At 41.9% G+C, this 26473-nt stretch overlaps 3 protein-coding genes across 3 annotated transcripts; all 3 read right to left on the bottom strand.

Annotated features, from left to right (window-relative positions):
• Positions 1-1573: 1573 nt before the first annotated feature.
• On the bottom strand, positions 1574-3032 carry LOC131490951 (olfactory receptor 1G1-like). Its single transcript, XM_058693349.1, has 2 exons — positions 2949-3032; positions 1574-2512 (listed from the first exon to the last, which is right to left on the bottom strand). Exons 1-2 carry the CDS (start codon positions 3030-3032, stop codon positions 1574-1576), a joined length of 1023 nt encoding a protein of 340 aa, XP_058549332.1.
• An 8251-nt stretch (positions 3033-11283) lies between these two features.
• Positions 11284-12225, bottom strand: LOC131490952 (olfactory receptor-like protein OLF4). The gene has a single exon (XM_058693350.1). It carries the CDS (start codon positions 12223-12225, stop codon positions 11284-11286), a length of 942 nt encoding a protein of 313 aa, XP_058549333.1.
• Positions 12226-18080: 5855 nt separating this feature from the next.
• Positions 18081-19010, bottom strand: LOC131490822 (olfactory receptor 1L6-like). Its single transcript, XM_058693283.1, has one exon. The coding sequence runs from the start codon at positions 19008-19010 to the stop codon at positions 18081-18083; it is 930 nt and encodes a 309-aa protein (XP_058549266.1).
• Between the last annotated feature and the right edge of the window lie 7463 nt (positions 19011-26473).

A 26473-nucleotide genomic window follows, 5' to 3' on the forward strand; every position in this document is an offset into this window, starting at 1 on the left:
GCACCTTCTCTCCCAGGGAAACACATCTACCTGTGCTCCCCTCTTCTGGGGCTGACAGAGTTCTCATGGATGAAGAACATATCCTGTTCTGCTCTACCCAGCTTTCCTGTTAATTTCTCTCCCATTTACACCATACCTATATTTTTATGATTACCTTCCTCCCCAAATAAGCTTCCTTTCCTCAGAGTTTTTCTCGGGAAAAGAGCAATCATATTGCCTAATGTTCCCTCAGTATTACTGCACACACACACACACACAAAAAGATATATGGAAGTCAAAGGGAGACAACTCATGTTATAAGTTAAGTAAAAAAGAATGTATATTGTACATACAGCATTTCCTCATAAAAGCAGAAACAAGATCATTTTGAAAAAGAAAGTAATGATGTACAATATTAGTATTGGTGGGTTTTAAATGAAGGGATGGTGGGTGATTTCTTCTTTTCTCCTACTACTTTATGTTTTATATTCTTATTATAGTGTTTATTGCAAAAAACATATTCTTTTGCTTGGAGGGAAACAAAATAAATTAGAGATTAAAAACTAAGGAATTGGGGTGCCTGGGTGGCTCAGTTGATTAAGTGTTTGACTCCTGATTTTGGCCTGGGTCATGATCTCATGGTTCCTAGGTTCAAGCCCCCCATCAGGCTCTGCCCAGTCAGAGGCATTCTTTCTCCCTCTCTCTCTCTTTGCCTCCTCTCTCTGCCCCTCCCAGCTCCATCATTCATGCGCACGTGCTCTCTCTCAAATAAATAAACATTAAAAAACCGCAAAGAATCACGAACTTGTCCCATTAAATAATAACCACTCAGTTATTGGAGTCTTAAATCCAGTCTCCGTTGTGTGATTTGGGGCCAGGATTCTGATGTATCTGTACCTAGTTTCTTCTCTTAGAATTATTCTTGTCCTCTTAGTCCCAGCAAATTCTTTCTCTGCTTCTTTGAGATGTAAATCTTTGAAAAAGCCTCTTGCCAGTTTTACAACTCAGGAATGTCCCAACTCAATAGATGGGAGCCATGCCTTTGAAATGCAATGAACAAGAAAGGAAGCCACCATTTCCCCCTCTTTGTGAGAGGGTAGAATCCTCCCTCCTGTGGACAAAGCTTGTTTCAAGTTACAAATCTACCTCTTATCATAGAGGTGTGAGAGGTTTGTTTTTCCTTTGGGTGAATACAGTTAGGGAACACAGGTGGCCTGTGTTTTTTCACTCACCCCAGAATTTAGGAATGCTCTCATCATTTATCCCAGCAGACTTGGGTTCAGAGTGAGCTCCGCTTTCTCCCCCTATTGCAAGAGCCTTGAATAAAGTCTTCCCTGCCTGTTTAACTTTGTCGGTGCCATTTCTGCTTTGAAACCCTGCAGGAATTGATGGCCACTCCCTGTCTCCAGGCAGGAGTGCTGTCCTTGGCCCCTTGGTTCTATTCCCCTCCTGTCAGGTCAGGTATCATTTGTTCCTTAACCTGCTTGTGATGCTGAGCATTAATCCTACCTTAGACTTGAGCTTCTCAAAATTGTAATAGAGAAGTCCAATGAGGAAGGAATTCCAAAAAGCCTGGTCTTCTTTTCTGGTCTCTTTATGGGATGGAACATCTTCCCCAGACAAGGAATTTCCATAAAGCCCTCTTCATGTCCCTGTTCCTCAGGCTGTAGATAAAGGGGTTCAGCATGGGGGTGACCATTGTGTATACCACAGATGCCACCATACCTGTGTCTGCTGAATAGGAGGAAGAAGGCTGGAAATACACCAGAAAGACAGTTCCATAGAAGAGAAGGACCACTGTAAGGTGAGAGCCACAGGTCGAGAAGACCTTGTGCTTCCCCCCAGCAGAGGGGACCCTGAGGATGGTGTGGATGATGTGGGCATAAGAAAGCAGGACACAGGTGAGAGGGACTACACCTGAGAGGGCTGCTTCAGCAAACATCATGACCTGAAAGATCTGGGTGTCTGAACAGGCAAGTTTGAGGAGAGGGAGAAGATCACAGAAAAAGTGTGGGATGGCATGAGAGGCACAGAAGGAGAACTGAGACATGAGGAGGGTGAGCGAGGAGGCCAGGAGGTGGGAGCAGAGCCAGGATGCGGCGACCAGCAGCAGGCAGCGCTGGGGACACATGATCGTGGTGTAGTGGAGAGGAAGGCAGATGGCCACGTAGCGGTCATATGCCATCGCGGCCAGCAGGAAGTCATCCAGTAGAGCCAACACCATGAAGAAGTACATCTGCACAAGGCACCCAGTGTAGATGATTGCATGGCGCTGTGTCAGGATGTTCGCCAGCACCTTGGGGACAATGGTGCAGGTGAAGCAGGTCTCGACGAAGGACAGGTTGGCCAGGAAGAAGTACATGGGGGTGTGGAGGTGCTGGTCAGAAACTATGGCCATGATGATGAGCAGGTTCCCCAACACGCTGACCAGGTACATGCCCAGGAAGAGTCCGAACAGGAGAGGCTGCTGCTCAGGGTGTGCAGAGAAGCCCAGGAGCAGGAAGTCAGAGATGCTGGTCTGGTTGCTGATTTCCTTCAAGGAGAGAAATTGGAGGAGAATCTTGTTTAAATTAAAATTAGCTCTGACTAGTACAGGCTGAGTACAGACCGAGGGGACTGAGAGGGACCTGTGCTTTTTTATTTCATAGGTGCTATGTGAACATCACAGGTGGGGCTTGGGAAAGGGTGGTCTGAAGACTATTCTCTTCAGTGACTTCAGAGAGGACCATCAGGGACATGAAGGACACCAGAGAAGGTGATCAGAAGAGCCAGAAATCGATTGGCAGATACAGGTATAGGATAGAGAGGAAAAAAGCAAAAGGAGAAGCCGAATTGCTACGTGCGTGTGTGTGTGTGTGTGTGTGTGTGCGCGCGTGTGTGCACGCGCGCGTGTGTGTGCATGCTCAAGCATGCTTACAAGGGGCCTTAGGTGGACTGTTCATTCCCCATCCATATGCCTCAGTTCTTACCTGGACATGCTGGCCAGCCTCAGTCTCTGACACTTCCAGGAAGGAGATTGGGTTTGCTCTCCCACTGACTCTTTGAGAAGACATGGCTAGAGTCACTGAGCCTTCCCTGTCTGTAGGAACAGCATGGACTGGAGACTCAGGTCCTTGGTGACATGTCAGGCACAGGAGCCAGGAGGGGCTGCTGACTTTTCACAGGTAGTGTCTCCTGGGACCCATTCCCAGATCTTCTAGTTAGAGCCTAGGTGGGGCGATTGTCCAACCTCCCAGCTGGCCCTTCTGCTTCGTGGTCCCCTGAGTCCCAGCAGTGTCAGTGATAAGACCGTTCAGATGACCAGATGGCCTTCCTGGTTTTCCCTGGGGTGACGTGCTGCTTGGATCCATCCTCGTAGCCCTGATCCTGACCGGGGCCTGGCTCTATCATGGAGTCATACTTTTCTAATTGGAGCCCAGTCCCCATGGATGGAATGCAGTATGTCCTAGAAAACAAGGGGAAAAATGTAGATAAAATAGCACAATCAACACCTTCAATTGTCATATAGTAGAAATAGTAGCAGGAATATTCCTATTTTCTCTGACTCCAGAGAACAGAGATACAAGCACTATGTGGTCTCTACATCAGGCTTGGGATACAGTTTCTGAATATATTTATCTTTTGTTGTAATTTTACCTTACATAAAAAAGCTTATAAAATGTGTATGTGCTGTTGAAGGAGTGATAATAAAATTACTGACCACTCTCCCACCACTCAGCTTCAGTGGTATATAGTTCAATCTTGTAGAAGCCCTGTGTGTACGTGTGTTTAATCATATCCTTTCTTCCCCATTTTGAGGAAATAACCATTGTGAATATGTGTACTATTTCTTTCTGTTCTTTATAGCTTTGCCACATGTGCGTTGTTGAAGAGTTCATGGAGAAGATGTGACCACCATTGGATCCATAAGTTGTCCCCAGGTAACGGGAGGCTCCTCACCTCTCCTCTCCTCGGAATGTAGCTCTGCCCTTGTTCCCACAGTGGGAGCCGGTGTGAAGGTCACAGCCCTGAGAGAGCAAGGTGCTGTTGAGACCTTCTGGAGGGTGAAGTGACTGAACCCCTATGAGGCCTCTCTCTGTATAAGCTTTTAGGATTCTGGCAGGCAGGTGTGGGTATCAACTTGTCTTGGGGTGCCCAAGACACATGCCTTGTGCGTAAGTTCCCTTGCTTATTAGCACTGCTCCCTACCAATCCAGAGTGGCCTGCCTCTTTCCTTGTTCTGTCCCTGCCCTCTGTGTACTGTGGCCAGTTTGAGGACCAACACGCATAGATGTCTAAACTGTATGGTTTACTCTAAATTTGCCTGTTCTTGTCATTTATGCGAATGGAATTATACTTTTTATATTCTTCTGTAGATCGCTTATATTGCCCTGCATTATTCTTCCACATTTGTTCATGGGACGCCTGTAACCACAGGGCGTTCCTGTTCAGTGTCGTCTCATACACCCCTCACTGTACACCCTTGCCGCCTGCTGACGTTTCAGTTTCAGAACTTCTGGCTTGGGAATTACTGTGTGTGTATGTTGTCTGTGATTCTTTCAGCGGATTCTGGGGTAGCATTCCATAATCAGACACATGGCACTTCCATGACAGAATGAATGCATATTCCCACTGAGTACAACTAGTTGAGAATGTAAACTCTTGTGTAAATTCGGATCATGTTTTGTTGCTCAATGAGTTCACTGAGAACATGCAGAAAATCCTTCTCTCATGAGAGATTTTTTATGATAGAAATGTAGATAGATATTCTGGTGCCTATGTAGTAGTAATTGTTGTATTTAAAAAAGTTAATCGGGTGCCTGGGTGGGTGTGTTGGTTGAGGCTCCAACTCTTTATTTCAGCTCAGGTCATGATCCCAGGGTCATTTGATCAGGCTTCATGTCAGGCTTTGTGCTGTGTGGAGCCTGGTTAGGATTCTCTCTCTCTCTCTCTCTCTCTCTCTCTCTCTCTCTGTCCTTCCCCAGTCACTCTCCCTTTAAAAAAATAAATAATAAAAAATAATAAAATAAAGATGGATAGACTTAAAAAAATTATCAGCGTAGAGTAACACATACAGAAAACTGCAGAAAACAGAAACCTTGCACCCGGGAAATTATTAGAAAGCAGTCATCTATGTATCCCTTCCCAGATTTAGAAGTAAAACATTGCCAGCACATCTGAAGCTCGTTTTGTGTATCTTGCTAAATCATTACTTTTCTCTCCTTCTCAGAGAAAAATAATCCCTATCCTCTTTCTAACAGTTTATTTTATCTTTGCCTGTTTCTGAACTTCAGTAGACACACTCACTCATTATGTATTCTGGTTTCTGGCTTCTGTTGTTCGAAAGTTTACTCGTGTGAGATTCATCTAGATAGGTGTATGTAGTGGCAGTCTGTTCATTACCATCGAGGTGAGTTGCTCCACTTTAACCGTGTGTGTTACTCACACACTCTAAGGTTGAAGGAATAGTTGGGTTTTGTGGCTGTTAGGAATGATATTAGGATGATCATTCTTGTACATGTTTCTTGGTGTGCACACGCATTCCTTTCTGTCGTGGACATGCCTAGGAGCGGCACTGCTGGGATCTGAGATGTCCATATCCCCCCATTTAGTGCACACATCAAGTTGACTTCCAAAGAAATTGTGTCAAGTTGCACTTGTACCAGCAGTGTGTGCGAGTGCTGGCTGCACCACATCCTTGATAACTCTTGGTGGTTTCAGCCTTTTCCGTTGTGGTCATCATGTTGGGTGTGCATTGGGGGACATTCCTGATGCTTTGATTTTATGTTTCAGTGATTAATCATGAGATGGAGGACCCTGTAAATACTTATTAGTATTTTCATTTCCTTATTTTGAAACTGCTTGTTTAAAGTTTTGTTCATTTTTCCGTTTAGTTATTTGTTATATTCTAATGTATTTGTAGAACTATTTAGAGCTATTTATCCTAGATACTAGCCTTTTGTTGATTTATGCATTATAAATATTTCTTATATCTTGGTGGTTTGTCTTTTCACTCATTATAGTGCTGTTTGCTAAATAAATATTTTTACTTTAACTGATTGAATTCAAGTGTGTGTGTGTGTGTGTGTGTGTGTGTGTGTGTGTAATTATTTTCCCTTAGCGTTTTATTTGTGTCTAGTTGAAGAAGCCCTTTCTTTCCTGAGTTGAGGCAGACATTTTCCACCATTCTCTTTTAAAAACTTTATAATAATGCTCTTCCCAATCAGTTCTTTAGTACACTTGGAATTGATTTTTGTGTATGTTATGAAGTGTGTGTGTATGTGTGTGTAGGTGTCTATATTTATTTGTTTTTACATCAATATAGCTAATTATTAAACAAATCGTTGCTCCATAGACTCTTCTGAATTGCAATTATATGGAAATATCATCTGTAAACAAAATGCAGCCTTGTTTCCTCCTTTACAGAGTTTAAACCTTTTTTTCCTCTCCTGCAGTGGGTGGGACCTCAGGTGAAGTGTGGGCTAGCTATGGTGAGAGCTGGTATTCTGTCTTGTTCCCCATTTAGACAGCAGAGATTTAAATGTATAAGCTTTATATATTATATGTGCTGTGTGTTTGCAAAAAGGCAATTTTTTTTTTGAGATTAAGAAAGTTTTCTTCTATCCACATTTTTCTAGGAGGACTTTCAGTGAGTGGATGTTGAATTGTATGACATGTTTTTTCTTTTTTCTTCCATCTATTGAGATGTTCTTGCATCTAATGATTTTTGTCCTTTGCTTTGTAAATATGGTGACTTACTCTGATTGACTTTTGAGTGTTAAATCAACCATACCTTCCTAGGAAAACTCAACTTGGTAATGATATATCTTATTGTCTCTGCATTGTTGTGATCGTATTGCTAATATTTTAGTTTGAATTGGTATGTTTATTTTATAAAATTTTTGATGCATTTATCTTCATGGAGATCAACTTGTAATGGTAATTTTTTTTGCAATGTTCCTGTCACTTTTTGGTATGAATGTTGTGCTAATCTCATAAAGGGAATTGAGTGAATATTCCTCATTTTCTTTTTTTTAAATTTTAATATAATATATCTTTTTAAATTTTAATTAAGCTCCACACCCAACATGAGCCAGCCTGGTGCCTCTCTAATTTTTTTGAAAGGGTTTGGAAGCCTGAAATATTTTCCTGGTTGGATTGTGTATAGACACTCACTCTTACAGCCCTTTGGGCCTGAAACTTTCTTTGAGGAAAGCCTACACATTCAGCTTCTTCAATGGTGATATGTCTATTCCAGTTTTCTATTTCTTACTAAATTAGTTTTGATGAGTTATATTTTTCTAGAAATTTGTGTTTAATCTAAAATTTAAAATTTATATATCATTGTGGGGCACCTGGGTGGCTCAGTCGGTTAACTGTCTGGCTCTTGATTTTGGCCCAGGTCATCATCTTGTGCTTCGTTGGATTGAGCCCCATGTCAGGCTCTGCGCTGACAGCATAGAGCCCATTTGGGATTCCGACACCCCCCCCCCCGAATAAATAAACTTTAACATTGTTCATAATATCCTCTTTATTTAATATCAGAGGTAATGTCACTTTCTTCATTCTTGTTACTGATGATTGGTGTTTTCCCCATCTGACCATTTTCATCAGAGGAATATAAATGATCTTTTCAAAAAATAATCTTGGGGCGCCTGGGTGGCGCAGTCGGTTAAGCTTCCGACTTCAGCCAGGTCACGATCTCGCGGTCCGTGAGTTCGAGCCCCGCGTCAGGCTCTGGGCTGATGGCTCGGAGCCTGGAGCCTGTTTCCGATTCTGTGTCTCCCTCTCTCTCTGCCCCTCCCCCGTTCATGCTCTGTCTCTCTCTGTCCCAAAAATAAATAAAAAACGTTGAAAAAAAAATTAAAAAAAAAAAATAATCTTTTAGCTTTGTTGGTCTTCTCTATCGTATGTTTTTTTTTCTATTTTGTTGTATTTTTCTGTCATCTGTTTTCTTCCTTGGACTGATTTTATTGTTCTTTTTAAGATGGATTCTAAGCTTATTTTGCAGCCTTCTCTTTTCTAATATTTGCATGTAACTGTAAGAACTGTAAGTTTCCTGTGAAGAATTTCCTGTAAATAATGTTTCATAATTGTTTTTTTTAATTTCAGTTAGTTAACATACAGTGCAATATTGGTTTCAGTAGAATTCAGTGATTTATCACTTACATACAACATCCAGTGCTCATCACAAGTGCCCTCAATACCCATTACCCATCTAGCCCATCTCCCAACCACCTCCTTCCCTTAATCCTCAGTTTGTTCTCTATCGTTCAGAATCTTCTATGGTCTTTTCCCCTCTCTTCACTCCCCCTTGCCCCATATGTTCATCTGTCTTGTTTCTTAAATTCCACATGTGTTTGAAATCATATATTTGTCTTTCACTGATTTACTATTTCGCTTAGCATAATACAGTCTAGCTCCATCCATGTCATTGCAAATGACAAGACTTCATTCTCTTTGATGGCTGAGTAATATTTCATTATATATGTGTATATATATACATATATATGTGTGTGTGTGTGTATATATATATATATATATATATATATATATATATGTATGTCACATCTTCTTTATTCATCAGTTGATGGATATTTGGGCTCTTTCCATCATAATTGGTTTTCATTCATATAAAAAATTTTTCTAATAGCCATTATGATGCCTTATACTCCTAAGATTATTTCTAGCTGAGTTTCCTAACACCCAAATATACACTTATTGTGGGGAGCATATTGTGATGTATATAATTGTCAAATCTCTATGTTGTACACCTGAAAGCAATATTATTATATTACATGTCAAGTGTACTTCTATCTATGCTCATTTTTTCTTTCTGAAGATTTTACTTAAAAGCAAAAGGGTATGGGAGTGACTCAGTCGGTTGAGCATCTGACTCCTGATTTCGGCTCAGATCATGATTTCACGATTCATGAGATCAAACCCCTCATCAGGCTTTGTGCTGATAGCACAGAGCCTGCTTGGCATTCTCTCTCTGTGTCTCTTTCTTTCTGTCCCTGTTCCTGCTCTCTCTCTGTCTCAAATAAATATTTACAAATGTATATCATAAAGTAATTCTATACACTACATGGATCTCGAACTTATGACCCCAAGATCATGAGTTGCATGCTCCACCCACTGAGCCAGCCAGGCGCCCCAGTCAACTACACTTCAGTTAAAAAAGGAATAGGGGCGCCTGGGTGGCTCAGTTAGTTAAGCATCTGACTCTTGAATTTGGCTCAGGTCATGAAATCAGGGTTCCTGAGATCAAGTCCCACATCAGTTTCTGTGCTGGAAGGTTGGAGCCTACTTGTGATTCTCTCTCTCTCCCTCTGTCTCTGCCCCTCTGCTCACAATCAGACTCACTCTTTCTCAAAAAAAAAAAGATGGGGCACCTGGATGGCTCAGTTGGTTACGTGTCTGACTTAGGTTCAGGGCATGATCTCATCTTTCATGAGTTTGAGCCCCGTGTCAGGTTCTGTGCTGACAGTTCGGAGCCTGGAGCCTGCTTCGGATTCTGTGTCTCCCTTTCTCTCTGCCCCTCCCCTGCTCATGCTCGCTCGCTCTCTCTCTCTCTCTCTCTGTCTCTCAAAAATAAATAAACATTTAAAACAATTTTTTAAAAAGAAAAAGAGTGAAATGGAAAAAAATGGTTAACAGACTGAGGAAAATAGTGCTTTCACCAACAATCAAAGAAATTAAAAGTAAAGCAAGGAGATACCATTTTGGCTATCCTATCATTTGTAATTAAGGATACAATGTGAACATCAAAATATGGAGAAGGTGTAGACAAAAGGGCACTCTCATTTGGGAATTTTGGCTGGCTGGATAGATGGTCCTGTAAAGGTACTACTTAGATATCCTACTTACTTTATCTATTATCTATCTATCTATCTATCTATTTTTTTTTGAGAGAGAGAGAGCATGAACAGTGGAGAGGGGCAGAGGGAGAGATAGAGAATCTTTAAACATTTTTTTAAATGTTTATTTTTGAGAGAGAGGGAGGGAGGGAGGGAGGGAGAGAGAGAGAGAGAGAGAGGGAGAGAGCTAGAGTGAGGGAGGGGAGGAGGAGAGAGAGAGGGAGACACAGAATCCGAAGCAGGCTCCAGGGTCTGAGCTGTCAGCACAGATGTGGGTCTCGAACTCATGAACTGTGAGATTATGACCTGAGTTGAAGTCAGACACTCAACTGACTTGAGCCACCGAGGTGTCCCATAGATATTCTACTTCTAAAAATATTAAATAAGATATATGAAAATAATTTCTTTTTCGCGATTTTCTTTGCATCGTTATTTGTAATAGTGAAAGCTTAGAAACTTTCATCCCCCTAATCATCCAACAATGGTGAAATGCCATATACATCCTGGGCACTTTTTATAATGTATTCTCAGAGAGCCAAATGTTCAGGAAGAGATAATAATATGGAGACAATTCATGTTATAAGATTAAGCAAAAAAGTATATATAATTGTACCAGCAGTATTTTCTCAACAAAGTAAAGACAAAAAGTCATTAGAAAAAGATAGGTGAGAAATACTGTGAAATCTTATCAGTGGCTTTCTTTATATGGAGGGATAGTGAGTGTTTTCTTTTTTCCTATTCATGTTTTACAAATTTACTATAATGAGCATGGATTATTCTGTAGTTGAGACAAATGAAATAAACCAGAGTTTAAAAGCCAAAGAATCAAGGACTTGTCCATAACGAATAATTACTCTCTGTCAGAATCTTAGATCTGATCCCTGATGTGTGATTTGGGGCCAGTCCTCTGAAGTGTCGGTGCCTAGTTTCTTCTCCTCAAATGTTTCTTGTCCTCTTAGTCCCAGCAAATAGCGTGTCTTCTTGGTGCAGCCTTCTCCATGGGTAGGTTAGTCCCTATCAGTGAGTTGTTTCCAAAGTTGGGCTTGGAAATGGTCTCTGAAACTCCGAGCACTTGAGCCTTCCTGGTTGTGAGCATTTCTTGTAGCTGAGTGGGACCTGTTAGTCCCAGGCTGAGCTGCTTCTACCCGGCTTCCTCCTAGCACCCAAATTCTGTCTGATGTCGTTCTTGGTGATTCCTACTCTCTGGCTTGGATCTGCTTGGATGCCTATACCACTAGTCAAGTCACCCTGTAGGGATTGCTGGCCACTCATCTTCCAGGGGTGCAGCTCTGTCCTTTTCCAGTATCTCTGATTATAATTCTGGCCAGTGAGGCATTCTCTGTTAAACCTGGTTGTGATGTTGAGCATCCATCTTGGTTGAACTTGAGTTTTCAAAATTACAATGGGGAAGTGCAGGGAAAAGGCATTTCAGAGAGCCTGAGCTCCCAGTCTGAGGAAGGACCCTTTACTGAGGAGAACATCTTCCCCAGCCAAAGAGTCTCCACAGAGCCCCCTTCATGTCCCTGTTCCTCAGGCTGTAGATAAAGGGGTTCAGCATGGGGGTGACCATCGTATATATCACAGATACAACCATTCCAGTGTCTGCGGAGTAGGAGGATGAGGGTTGGAAATACACCAGAAAGAGTGTCGCATAGAAGAGATTAACCACTGACAGGTGAGAGCCACAGGTAGAGAAGACTTTGTGTTTCCCCCCAGCAGAGGGAATCCTGAGAACTGTGTGCATGATGTGGGCATAAGAGACCAGGACACAGGTGAGTGGAATCATGCCGGAGAGAACTGCTTCAGTTAACATCGTGACCTGAAAGATCTGGGTGTCTGAACAGGCAAGTTTGAGGAGAGGGAGAAGATCACAGAAAAAGTGTGGGATGGCATGAGAGGCACAGAAGGAGAACTGAGACATGAGGAGGGTGAGCGAGGAGGCCAGGAGGTGGGAGCAGAGCCAGGATGCGGCGACCAGCAGCAGGCAGCGCTGGGGACACATGATCGTGGTGTAGTGGAGAGGAAGGCAGATGGCCACGTAGCGGTCATATGCCATCACGGCCAGCAGGAAGTCATCCAGCAGGGTCAGCGCCATGAAGAAGTACATCTGCACGAGGCACCCAGCGTGGGAGATGGTGTGGCGCTGTGTCAGGATGTTCACCAGCACCTTGGGGACAATGGTGCAGGTGAAGCAGGTCTCGACGAAGGACAGGTTGGCCAGGAAGAAGTACATGGGGGTGTGGAGGTGCTGGTCAGAGCCAATGGCCATGATGATGAGCAGGTTCCCCAACACGGTGACCAGGTACATGCCCAGGAAGAGTCCAAACAGGAGAGGCTGCTGCTCAGGGTGTGCAGAGAAGCCCAGGAGCAGGAAGTCAGAGACGCTGGTTTGGTTTCTAATTGCCATTTAAAGTAGAACAGGTGCAGGAAAATCTTGCTTAAATGTACATAGACTCCAAAAGGTTATATCATTCAAATTGGGGCGCCTGGGTGGCGCAGTCGGTTAAGCGTCCGACTTCAGCCAGGTCACGATTTCACGGTCCGTGAGTTCGAGCCCCGCGTCAGGCTCTGGGCTGATGGCTCGGAGCCTGGAGCCTGTTTCCGATTCTGTGTCTCCCTCTCTCTCTGCCCCTCCCCCGTTCATGCTCTGTCTCTCTCTGTCCCAAAAATAAATAAAAAAAAAAAAAAAAAAAAAAGCCTTTCCTCTATTTACTGTGTTCTTTTCAAAGGTCACAAGAATGCACTCCTGTCTCTCATGGTGGGTTGTAAGCACGTTCAGGGCCGAGAACTGTGGACAGTGACAGTGGGTGATCTTGGGAATGAACTTTGCATTTTAGCGGTCTCAGAGTTGTCTTGTAGACCTCCTGGATGAGGTTGAACTGGAGCTTAGCTAAGAAGAAACTTCCTAGGTTTTAGTCCACTCTCCCCCTTTTTAAAAAAATGAAAATATCAGTCTCATATGCTTGTGAGGCCTGAATAGGATCTCTTGAGGATCTGCATTTACTACACAGTTGTTAAGGAGAGTCATCTCTCTCTCAACCCTCATTGCTTTTTATATTTTGGGTAAATTATTTGTAACCTTTGAGTCTCATTTTCTTCACCTGTAAGATGTGGACATAAACCTATCATATAAGACTGTTGAAAGCATGAAAATACCAGAATCAGTTAAAGGTTTCCTCAGGACCTTTGGATGGAAAATCCCAAAGAGAGACTTTATGTTGTGCATTTGGATGGTATGGAAGGATGAACACACACACAGTCAGCGCCAGCCTGTCCGAATGTCATGATGTGGTGATGAGATACGTTGCCTCTGGGTCTGACAGCGCTTCATTGGGCCACCAGCTCCTTGTGCGCTGTGATGTTGAACAGGTCTACACGGTTTTCTGACCTCAGTTTCGGCATCTGCTTAATGAAAGTAATAATGCTGAAATCAGAACTTTGTTGAGGATTAAATTAGGTAAGGATCGTAAAGAGCTAGAACAGTGACTGACTTATATCAACTGCTTGTCAAATAGTAGATTTTCCTGATATTATTGTTTACTCCTGATGGATTTAACAGAAGAAAGGTGCCTTCTGGAGTGACCAACTAGTCCTCTGTGTTTATCCAGGACTTTTCTGCTTTCAAAACTGAACACCTCACTTCCAGGAAACTCCCTCAGTCCTGAGAAAATTGGACTTTTCTTGGTCCCTGTCTGTGGGAAGTTGAGCTCTGAAAACTGTAAAGTTTCATAGAGTTGTAAATACCATAGTCACCAATATCATCATTGTGACCTTGGATGGCAATGGTTCTGACCTAGTAGTACCATGACAGAGCATCCATTTGGACTTGTGACATGTATAGGCCCAGGTTTGAATCCCCAGGCATACCATCTCGGTCAAATCATTTACCTTCTAGAACCTGAATTGTAAAATGAGCCTAAATAAATCTAAATAGCATATACTTCTGAGTCTTAAATTAAAAAAAAAAAAAAAAGAGATAGGGCTTGTTGACCTGTTAATTGTTGTGGAGATTATTTCACTCCTTGGATGGTGGTATAGACTGATTCCAGAAGCCATTCACAATCCAGTGGGTTGGGAGTGAATTGTCTATGTACAATCCAGGGGTTCTCAGCATTGTTATTGCACAGCTGCCATGTCTTGGCCACTGCCGGGGGCTTGGGGACCACTTGCACTAACTTCAGGCTGGACACTCAGGGCATTCATGGATATCAAATCAAAGCAAAGCTTTTCTCATGGTGGTTACGAGAGCCAGGTTCTATTTGGCTGAGAGTGAGGAAGGGACAGGAAAGGAGGAAGGAATAGGGGAGGAGGTGTTTGTGTGTGACCAATGCCTCCCACCTCTACCCCCTCAGGTCTTACCTGGAAATTCTGATCATCTTCACATTTTGTCACCATCACTAGATATTTTTTTTTTTTTTAACAATTTAACGTTAATTTATTTTTGAGACAGAGAGAGACAGAGCATGAATGGGGGAGGGTCAGAGAGAGGGAGACACAGAATCTGAAACAGGCTCCAGGCTCTGAGCTGTCAGCACAGAGCCCGACGTGGGGCTCGAACTCACAGACTGCGAGATGATGACCTGAGCCGAAGTTGGCTGCTTAACCGGCTGAGCCACCCAGGCGCCCCGTCCCCATCACTAGATGTTTTGTCTGCCTTGCCAGTTTGGTTTGCATTTCCTTCTTCTCTTCAAGAGGACTTGCTACAACCTCAGTTTGTTTCCTTCTCTGTAACAGCAGCATGGACTAACGATTTGGGGCTGGAGCAACCTGTCCTCAGGAACAGGAACCAGGAGGAGCTGTGGGCTTTTCACATGGTGTTATCTCCTGGGACCTAATCCCCAACCTCCTAGTTAGAGACAAAATGGGGCAAATGTCCAACCTCCGAGCTGGCCCTTCTGGGCCTTGGATTTGTGAGTCCCAATAGTGTCAGGAGCACTTTTGTCTCAGAGTGACCAGGTCTGTGACTCCTGAGAGTACTACACCTGGTACCCTTGCCCTGGGCACAAGCGGGGGAGGGGTTGCCTTCTCCCCCCACCCTAATCTGCCAAGGAGTGTGTACTCTAATCAGATTCTAATCCTCTTAAAGAAACCCTATTATTTCTCAGAAAATAATAATAATAAGTGAATTGGACAGGTTTGATGTAGGGTGGGCTACATATTGTCTTCACATTCTTACTGTTCTATGAACAGATGTGTTTCCTGTGACTCTAGAAGGCAGAGAGATGGCTCATCTATAAAAATCTACTGAAGTAATAGAGGCTTCTGCACGCAAAATTCCTTTAAATTTTATAAATTGCAAAATAAATCATATATAAAAATGAGTATATAAAACACATGGGACACTTTTCTTATGGTTTTACCAGTTATGTCTATGTGTGAAAATCATGTATTATTTATATTTGCCTCTTCTTGTCTTTTACATGAATGGAATCATTTAGCTTCTTTCACTCAATTTTATGTTTTTTTAAAAAATTTTTAGGGGCGCCTGGGTGGCGCAGTCGGTTAAGCGTCCGACTTCAGCCAGGTCACGATCTCGCGGCCCGTGAGTTCGAGCCCCGCGTCAGGCTCTGGGCTGATGGCTCGGAGCCTGGAGCCTGTTTCCGATTCTGTGTCTCCCTCTCTCTCTGCCCCTCCCCCGTTCATGCTCTGTCTCTCTCTGTCCCAAAAATAAATAAAAAACGTTGAAAAAAAAAAAATTTTTATTTGAATATAATTGGCACATGATGTTACATTAGTTTCAGGGGTACAGCACAGTGATTCAGCAAATCTGTACGTCATGCCGTGGTCACCGCAAGTGAAGCTAGCATCTGTCACCATACAATGCTGTTACAATACCACACATTCCCTACACTGTACCTTTTATTCATTCCATGACTTTCAGAAGCCTATACCTCCTACTTGCCTTCACCCATTTTGCCCACTCCCCAGTCTCCTCCCCCCTGACAGCCATCAGTTTGTTTTCTGTATTTACAGTCTGATTCTGCTTTTCCTTTGTTTATTCATTTGTTTTGCTTTTTAGATTCCACACATAAGTGAAATCATATGGTATTTGTCTTTCCCTGTCTGACTTATTTCCCTTAGCGTAATGCTCTCTAGGTCCATCCATATTCAATTTTATGTTGTTGCCATTCATTCATATGGAAAGTTGTAGCTACAGGTCATTCTTTTTCACCAGTGTGTAAGAAAGGTTCACAGTGTCCTATGTAACATCATTGGGGTTTTTCATTTTGGAAATCAGAATCTTTCTAGTTTTAGACTTATAGAATTGTACATATTTATGGTGATTTGATATGCATATGCTTTGTGGAATGATGACCACAATAAACATATCCATCAATTCAGAGTTACCATTTCTGTTTTGTGGTGAGAATGCTTAAGAGTATTTACTCTCTCAGCAAATTGCAAGTATATAATTCGATATTGTTAATGGTCATCACCAGGCTGTATCTTAGATCCCAGAACTTACTTATCTTATAGCTGAGAGAGAGCGAGTGAGCACAAGCAGGGAAGGGGCAGAGAGAGAGAGAGAGAGAGAGAGAGAGAGAGAGAGAAAGCGGGAGACACAGAATCTGAAACAGGCTCCAGGCTCTGAGTTGTCAGCACAGAGCCCGACGCAGGGCTCAAACTCACTAATTGTGAGATCATGACCTGAGCTGAAGTCAACGCTTAAATGACTGAGCCACCCAGGAGCCCCTGAAAGCTTGTACTCTTTGGAGAGCAATGTAATCATCTACCATAACTTCTCTTTTCCTCTGCAGGAAGGTTCCTACATTTCCCCCCTCCCTTTTTTGTATCCAGTCCCCTTAGTTCCTCCTGGGTAAAGTTATATTTTTGTCCTCCATCTTTTCTTCACTTGTCTCCTTCATATCTCACAGCTTTAGATTGTATTTCAGAACTTTGAAGTGCTGAACAGCATTCCTCATGAAGGTTCTATTTGATAGAGGAATTATTTAAACGTTATTGGAAATGAAGATGGGATGGAGGGAGGAGGGAGGGAAAAAGGAGGCTGGGGGACATTTTGTTATTGTGGATATTGGGGAGGCCTTCTCTGTACCCACTGGAATTCTTAAAAATATTGACAACATAGTTATAAGGTCCTAAGGACAGGATCATTTATAGTGAAACACTTGGAAATACTGAAATAGTTTCAGGAGACACTTAGACTGAACTCACTTGGAGGATGTATGACAATATGACTATTTCCCACTTCACTACAAAGCTTCGAACGTTATTTGGGAAGGGTCTACAGACACACTTTCATATACTTTTGATGTAATGGCTGAAATTTATTTGGAGCTTGCTATGTGCAAGACACTATTCCAAATACTTAAAACATAAATAGTATATGTCTTAGGACACTTGTTCTATCATTCAATCCTCACAACAATCCACTTTGCATATGACAACTGAGGGACAGAGAGGTTAATGTACTTGCCCAAGATCAGAGTTGGTGATGGCAGATTTGGACCTCCAGTACAAGCAGTAAAATTTTAGAACTAGGGAACAGAAGCTCAGAGGGGTTAAGTAAATAATCAAAAGTTGCTAAATTTGGAATTTTTCCTTTGACACCCACAACCACACGGTGAGATTACTTTTGTATCCATTATGTAGGTGAAGAAAAGTCTACTTCAGTAGACTTTGTGGCTTGATTATGGTCACAATTTGTGGGACTGAGTTGTAACTTAAGTGCTTGACCTCATAATCTTAGGGCCTTATTACCATACTGGTGAAGCTGCCTTCTCTGAAAAATATGTGAACAGCTTTGGGGAAGTTATGAGCTATTCTAAAAGTAACAAGAAAATCTAGCTAGACCCAAGGGGATTGTGCCTAAGGTGATTAACTCATATGATGAGAACACTGACCTACTGAGGCTTCTTAGGAGCTGACCCATATCCTAATGGATTAAAAAAAAATCACCACAGAAGTTTTTCCTGATTTTCATCAGGATATTTTACACAACATTGGTCATATCTGTGACAAACATGAGACAGAGACTGCAAGAGAAAAAGGTAAACTATGTGTCTAATACAGTAAGGCATCAACATCTGTGTCTCATTTTATTTTTACCAAGAAGTATAATAACCTTCTATTGTAATTGTCTCATTCCCCCCCACTGGACTGTGATTAACTTTGAAGACAGAGCTATGATTGAGGTATCTTGGCAATATTTTAATAAGTAAGTACAGTTCCTGGCACATAGCAGGTGTTTCATGGGTTTTTATTGAATGAATGAATGCTGACAAGTACCATATATGGGTTTTGCTATTCTACTCTCCTGATCAGCTTTTTCAAGGCCTGCTTCATGTCCTTATTCCTAAGACTATAAATAAAAGGATTCAGCATGGGGGTAACCACTGTGTAGACGACAGTGATCACACGATCCTTTGTCACTGAGTAGGTGGATGAGGGGCGAATGTACACGAATATTATGGTCCCATAGAAGAGTGCCACAACTGTGAGGTGGGACCCACAGGTGGAGAAGACCTTGTGCCTGCCTCCTCGAGAAGGGACCCTCAGAACGGCACGGGTGATGTGGACATAAGAGACAATGATCAAGATGAAGGGACTCATGATCACCAAGGAGCCCTCTGTGAAGGCCAAAAGCTCATTGACAGACGTGTCAGAGCAGGAGAGCGTCAGCAGTGGCTGGACGTCACAGAAGAAGTGGTGGATGACGTTGGGCCCACAGAAGGAGAGGCGGGCCATGAGAATCGTGTGGGTGAGTGAGTGAAGGTGGGACAGCACCCAGGACACCGTCACCAGCAGGAGACAATGCTGGGGGCTCATGGTCGTGGTGTAATGCAGTGGGTTACAGATGGCCATGTAGCGGTCTATTGCCATGGCAGCCAGGAGGAAGCTGTCCGTGATCCCAAAGGCCACAAAGAAATACATCTGTGTGAGGCATTGGGCAAAGGGGATCTTCTTGGTCTTGCTCAACATGTTTGCCAGCATCCGTGGCACGATGACGGTTGTAAAGCAGACATCCACCAGGGACAGATTGGAGAGGAAGAAGTACATGGGGGTGTGGAGGCGGGTGTCCCCCCGGATGGCTGCAATGATGACTGAGTTGCCAGCCATGTTGACCAGATACATGACTAGGAAGCTGGTAAAGAGCCACTCCTGATATTTGGGGTCACTGGTCAGTCCCAGAAGGAGGAATTCAGGAATATGGCTCTGGTTTCCCCTCAGCATTGATTTCCTGTAAATAAAAAATATGAAGGAATGTTAGGTGTGTGTCCTGGCTTGGGGTCTTCAGTCTGGTAGAGGGGATATCTTAACACTTGTTCCAGCTTGTGTGCTGCAGAAGGAGAGTCATCATGCAGCCCACCATGTATTCTATGATAGAACTCCATAACTTCATAGAATTGGTGTTGGCTCTCTTGATTTCATTTCATTTCATTTTTATTTTTATTTTTTTGAGAGAGAGAGCAGAGTGGCAGAGGGAGGGAGAAAATCTTTAGCAGATTCAACACCCAGCATAGAGTCTAACATGGGGCTTGATCTCATGACTGTGAGATCATGACCTGAGCCAAAATCAAGAGTTGGCTGGCCACTCAGGTGCCTCTGGCTACCTTGATTTCAATTCCAACTTTGCATCTGACTAATTTTGTGAACTTGAACAAAGTACTTCATCTCTTGTTTTTGATCCAAAGACAAAACGTGTGATACTCATGTTCTTGGGCTATTCTGACGATATGTGGTAAAGATACTTGGAAAATTGTTCAGAAGGTAATCATTTTGCTTCATTTCCCAAGTTGTATCTAAGATACATCTTTTTGCTCTGTCTGGCCTCAGTTTTTGATCAGCTGCCAGCCCCTCGTTGCTTACATCTGGTGCTTCTGGCCTGGATTTCTGTCTTTCTGCTCCCCCTATATAAGAAAAGTAGGGTAACCTAAATTCTCCCTATAGAAATCACATAAATACTGTAGAGATTGCATTCTTGGACCCAGCCCCTCTTGAAAAAAAGTGGTTTTGGAATGGATTTGAGAGTTTAATTATGGGCAAGAAGGTCAGACTAGGAATGGCTGGGACCTGGAAATTTGACATGTGCATTAAGGTGTGGAATTGTCAAGGGTAAGGGAGAAGTTGGAGCACTGACTCTGGCAGAGGAAGTTCAGTTACCCAACTTTGAGCTTGGTGGTTTTGGGAGGTGGGTGGCATCAAGGAAGACACAGAGGAGCTAAATGGTGAGTGCTCTATGGACAAGAAGACTCTAAGGGGTGAGAGAGTGGGCAACAGAAATGTGGGAAGATGCAGTATTTTGGCAAAAGAATACTGAGAGGTATGCACAGAAAGGTGCCAAGGTTCAGAATGGGTTCTTTGTCCCCCCAAAGGCAAGAGCCAAGGAGAATAAGCCAAGGCTCCAGTGTGGCAGGAGTTGAGGCATGAGTTATCTATCTACCAAGGTAGGGGTTCATTTGAAGTAGGACACAACAAGAAGCCATTTGGACATAGAATTAGAACCAGCCAGCAGCCACCTGGGTTGACAGTGAGATGCTGAGTCACAGAGCCATGCACTCCATATGCCCACCCCACCTTAGGACAGGATTGTTTTTAGAGAAAAGAGCAGAAAAGAGAGCCTATAAGTAGTGGTCAAATAATGTTAGGTAAGGGAGGGTACAGTTAGGGATACAGTTTGAATGAGAGAAGTCCACATCCTGTACTCCTTTGTGTCTTCATCATCTTTCTGGTACTTTTGACAATCAGAAACAAATCTTTTTTAATGCTTAGTGACCTTGAATGAAACTCATGGCCCTGCTTAGGAGAACTCAGGCTTTTGTTTCTCTTTTAACCTTTGAACAAGTGCATGCACACAGCAGCATTGTTTTCTGAAGTATTTCCTTCCTCTCTGAGATACTGGGTGCTCGGAAGGCCCAAATTGGATCTTTCCACTAGGCAAGGGTCCTTTAAGGCATGGACAACATGTAGACAGGTCTGTGGTGAAAGTGCTACCTAGGCAGGGTCCAAGTTTGTTTTGCTTCTTACTGGTTTCCACCTGGCTCACAATTACTGGCTCACAGAAATGTTATCCCTGACCATCCCTTATAAGACTGTGGGTTTTACATTAGTAACTGGGAGACTAGACTCCTAGGAAAGTCAATGGGAAAAATTCATGACTTGGGAATTAGTTTTGGTTCAGATACTGGCTATTTCCCGTTGGGAATATTTGTTTTCATTTTTTTTTCTCATCTGAAAAATGGGGAAGATAAAATGTCATCTCTTGAAGTTTACTGCTAAGTTCAAGTAAGATAACATATCTGAAAAGTGTTTGAGAACTACAATTTCTGTGTAAGTGTTGCTTATACTAATAATACTATTTCTTGTTAGTATTCCATACTTAATTGTGTACAGCTGAAAAATAACAGATGCGATTTGGAGGAAGTCAGGCAGAGGGTAAGGGTAGTAGATGCAATCTACGGTAAGCCAGGCTAGTGTATTTGAGGAGGGGAATAGAGTGGTCACTGGAAGGAGTGCTAAGCTACGTGTTAAGCTAGAGGGGACAGCAGAGCAACAGGGTACAGACCTAGGACAAAGTGGTCTTTCCCAGGAAAAGAGGCAAAGGAACAAAAGTCCTCAAGGGTTTTCTATTCTTTAGGATAATTCTTATTGGAATGTGTGTTAATTTTCTATGCCTGCTATAACAAATTACCATTAACGTAGTAGCTTAAAACAACACAAAATTTTATTTTACAGTTCTGTAGGACAGAAGTCTGAAAAGTCAAGATGTCAACAAGGCTGTATTCCATCCCGGAGGCTCCACAGAAGAATCTAGTTCCTTGCCTTTTCCAGCTTCTAGAAACTGCCCACATCACCTGATGAGTGACTCCCTCACTCTGCCTTCGATGCCAGCAATGATGGGTGAGTCCTTGTGCTGCCACCTCTCTGGTTCTCTTCTGCCCCACTCTTCCACATTGAAGGACCCCATGATTACACTGGGCTTATTTGGGTGATTCAGGAGGATCTCTTTATTTTAAGGTTATGGATTTCTGGCTTCCATAATTGTGAAAGAATACATTTCTGTTGTTTTAAGCCACTAAGTTTGTGGTAATTTGTTACAGCAACCCTAGGAAACTAATACACAGATCTTATGAAATATCAACGATATAGACCCCTTGGCAAGATTAATCATGGAAAAAAAGAATGCATGAAAAAATAGTCAAGAAAGGAGAAGTTATTTCAGGCATGAGAGATAAAATCATAAGTCTTAAGAAATTGAAAATTTTATGAAAAGTTTAAATGAAATGGATAAATTCCCAGAAACATACAAAATCTATAGGAATTATTTGAATAGACTAATAAATTATAAAAAAATTATAAGTGGTAGTCAAGAACCTTCCCTCTCAAAAAATCTCAGGCTCCAGTGGCTTTAAGGTAAATTCTACCAAATTTTTGAAATAGCTAATTCGATTTTATGCAAGTTGTTCCAGAAAATAATACACAGAGGGGAGAAAGGGAACGTTCCAGCCCATTTTACAAGTTCAGTATGATACCGAGTCCAAAACCAGAAGAAAAACAAGAGAAGAAAATAAAATTATAGGCCCATTTTGTTTATGTACATAGATGCAGAATCTTAAATAAAGCAATAGTTAAATGAACCCAACATAGCACTGAAAATATTACATCATGAACAAGCGGAATTTGTCCCAGTAATGCAGATTTCAGAAAACTCCATCAATATACTTCTCCACATTAATAAAATAAAGGAGAATAATATTACATGGTAATTTTCATTGAAACAGAACGATCATTTGCAAGGTTCAACATCTGTCTACAGTGATCTCTGTTAGAAAACTAGGAACAGGAGGGGATATTCTTAATTTGGTGGAAGCTATCTATACCCAAGTCCTACAGCATATCTCACACTAAATAGATAAACCTTAGATGCATTATTTTAAAATGAGAAACAAGATTAGGATATCCATTATCTCCACAAATATTTAACATAGTATTAGAAATCCTGCCTAATGCTGTAAGAAAAGAAAAATGTGAAAGGAAAAGAAGGAAAAAAAAATAAAACTTTCATTATTTAAAGAAGATAGGCTCATCTCCTTGGAAAAAAGAATAGAATCCACTAATAAAACATTAGAACCAATAAGTAAGTTCAGCAGGGGTGCTGGAAACATGATCAACCTAAAAATTCAATAGCATCTCTCTAGAATAGAAAGAAATAACCAAGAGAATGGACTAGAAATAACCAGAATATGTAGTAATAAATGAGATACTATCCACTGTCACAGTACAGACTCTAAATCTCTAGGAATTAATTTATCTAAGAATACACAAAATGGCTATGTAGAAGCAAAGTCTAATAAAGGGCATATGGATAATTAAAATTAATGGAGAGAAATCCATCTTCTTGGATGGAATAAATAATATTACAAAGGTGTTATTTCCCACATTAATTTATAAGTTTAATTCAATCTTAATCAAAATATCTTGGATTTTTGAAGTCATTGATAACTTTATTCTCAAATTTACAAATAATAATAAAGATCAGGAAATAGCTAAGTCAAACTTGAAAATAAAAAGTAAAAAGATGGCATTTGTCTTAATAGAGATTAAGAATAAGAAAAGTTCATAATAATAAAGACAGCATGGTTTGGGTGCAAGAACAGATAAAAGACCAATGGAAAAAACTAAGTAGCTCAGAGAGAGACCTATATTTATACAAGGACTTAATACAGGAAAATGATGGTACTAAAAACCAATGGGGGAAAGGATGGAATGTTTGGAAATACTGGGAAAATCGACTCTTTATATTGAAAGATATCAGAAAGAATTGTTATCTAATATCATACATAAAGGTGGAATCAGGTGTATTATGAGCTTATCTGTGGTAACATGTAAATCTATGGAGTTAATAGGAAAAGACTAGGAGAATATCTATGAGCTAGAGGGGAAAGAACTTCTTAAATAAGATACTCTTAAAAAAAAGGGCAAAAGTAAATTGTTTACATAAGTGTGAATGAAGCTAACAGACATATGAAAGGCTAGGAGATGATATTTGCAAGTATAACAGGTGAGATACTAGTATGTAGAATATGCAATGATCACTTTCACATCAGAAAGAGAAATATATGAATCCCAGTACAAAAATGAGCAAGAAAGCCAAAAGGCTAATAAGCCTATGAAGAAATGCTCAAATCCATTGCTTATCAGAGAAATGACAAAATAAACCATGAGATTTCACTTGACATTTGTTAGCTTGGCAGACATTAGAAAGGAGGATAAGGTCAACTCTTGCAAGGGGATGTGGCAATATAGGGATCCTTGGACACTGCTGGTTGGAAAATAAAACTGGTGCAAGACTCTACAGAACCAACTGGCATGATTCAGTCAAGTTAATGAATATCCCATGAGCTTACAACCCTGCTGCTAGATGGAAAGCCCAGAGACATTGGTACACAGGCCAATAGAAGCTTCTGGATGAGGATGTTTCCACAGTGTCAGCTGCAGTGATGGGGAATTTGTGGCAACCTCGGTGTCCCTCACTGGGCTGGTAAATGTGATAGGCGCCCGCCATGGGTACAGTGCAGCTGTCTAGAAACAACTGATTAGAATTATAGCAACTTTGATAGATTTTAAAAACATAATCTGAGTGAGAAAGTAAGGGAATGAATGAGATCTATGACACAAGATGTTTTATATAAATTAAAAATGCAACACAAATGGTAATAGTTCATAACGTATGCATATCAATAAGTCACATTGTACACCTTAAAAATAACTTAAAAATGCAATAAAACAACAAGGATATCCATACACAAAGTTGAATGTTAAGCATATTAGAACGGGGGAGGAACAGTAGTGGGGAGTGGGTGAGGAAGCAAACAAGTAAGAGAAAAAAGGGTCCAGAGTTGGCAATATGCTATGAACTGGGGTATGTGATTAATTCAACCCTTTGCATCTGAAGTCTATGAATGAGAAAAAGAATATCAAGTCTTAAATAAAACTCAGAGATTTATCTTCCTTTCTATTTGTCAGAGCATGAACCCATCAGGAACACAGATGCCAGGTCATCCCACTAAAATATTGCCAGTAAATGGAGCCCACTGTCTCCTAAAATGTGCCCCTGTCCCTTTGCAGTCAAAATTGGAGAAGCCCATTTATCTTGGATTGAAATGCAAAAGCCAAGCATTCTACTAAGCCCCCCAGTACCAGCATCCTGTTAGCTGGCTTTCTCTTTGCTAGTGATGTTAGGTATGCCTTCCTTTCATGGGTTGATGGATTGATTTATGATTCGCTTGACAAAATTTCACCAAGTGCCAGGAAACAACCCAAGCATTGGGAATACAGAAGAATCAGATACCATGATAGCCATTCTGATGTTTGAAAACAATGCCCATGTCCCCAGGTTTGTTCTCTGGGTGAAATTCCCCCAGTTCCTTCCAATCCTTACCCAGCAAGACTTGGTATTAAGTCATCCCACCATCTACAGTCACCTTTCGAAGCTTCTGGCTGGCATGGCTAAAGCTCCCTGTGTAATGGTCAAGTATTTCCTTTTAGAATGTAAATTCCTGTGAGACATTTGTACAATTCTAAGTTGTTGGAGATGGAAGTGATCTTAAAGTTTATCCATTTCATAAGTTTCCAAACTGCTCCCCTGGGGACTCAGGGGCCACCCCGAGAGGGATCAGGAAGCTGAGGGGAAGGCTGAATGAGAGGTACTTTGGGTCTCTTTCTCTTTAATTAGAGCAATTCTGCTATCAATGTGTTTTACAGAATGAATTACTCCATAAGAAATATTATGAACATGAGGATGAAATCAAGGTACTCATTTTATATAGGGAAAACTTGAGGCCCAATTTTTTACCCAGTACCACAGTCTCCTCTTACCACTTACATGTGTCAGCTCATGACTTAGGCTGTTCTGAAGATGTTCAGAGGTCAGGGTGAGGCCATAGTATCTGGAAGCTTCCTCAGCAGGCCTGGCTTTTGGGACAACCAGAGGCCAGGCTAGGTCTCCCTGTCAGGATCAGGGCAGCTACATCTGTTTCATTCCTAGTGCAGAACTTCTTTCCTTGGGGTCTGACCCACTAGAATAACAAATCCTTCCTGTATTATATAAATGGAGAAGGAGAAACAGAGGGATGTGGAGACCATGGCTTTAGAAGCATGGATGTATGACTTGGTTTGTGGTTTCAGCTATGCTGAATCTGAGCCTCAGATTTTGTCCTTGGAAAAGGGGATGATTTACAACATGATTTCTTAGTTTCTAATGCTCCAGGGTTTGTAGGACTTGGGTGTAACAATGGGTAGATGATAACAGCTACTTACTCAGAAAAGGGATCGTGACCTCCAGGGTGGTCATTCAAGAATCCAGGCATCTTCTCCTCAGCCTCACTGGCCTTGGTGATTAGGGAGAACATGGGGGCTGGGGAGATAGAACTCTCGTATCAAGTGAGGAAGAAAAGATCCAGACTTGGTGTGGGAGCAGACAGGATTCACTACACTCTGACTGTTGTGTGTGTGATTGTCATCTCAGACACTTCTCTTCCTTTAGAGAAGTAATCTTTCAATGTAGCCTCAGCCATCTGGAACCCAAGGCTTTCTCTCATGCCCAGCTACCATCACTGGTCTCTGAAGATTTACTCAAATGATGAGGAAGGGTGAAGACTTGGAAGGAGGTGATTGCCTTTCACATGAATCATCCC

This window comes from Neofelis nebulosa, chromosome 12 (assembly GCF_028018385.1).
Source record: "Neofelis nebulosa isolate mNeoNeb1 chromosome 12, mNeoNeb1.pri, whole genome shotgun sequence".
Lineage (NCBI taxonomy): Eukaryota > Metazoa > Chordata > Mammalia > Carnivora > Felidae > Neofelis > Neofelis nebulosa.

Coding starts and splice junctions, on each gene's coding strand:
- LOC131490951 (XM_058693349.1), bottom strand. CDS start 3,032: ATGTCTTCTCAAAGAGTCAGTGGGAGAGCAAACCCAATCTCCTTCCTG. Junction 2,513..2,948: donor AGGCTGGCCAGCATGTCCAG/GTAAGAACTGAG, acceptor CTCTCCTTGAAG/GAAATCAGCAACCAGACCAG.
- LOC131490822 (XM_058693283.1), bottom strand. CDS start 19,010: ATGCTGAGGGGAAACCAGAGCCATATTCCTGAATTCCTCCTTCTGGGA.
- LOC131490952 (XM_058693350.1), bottom strand. CDS start 12,225: ATGGCAATTAGAAACCAAACCAGCGTCTCTGACTTCCTGCTCCTGGGC.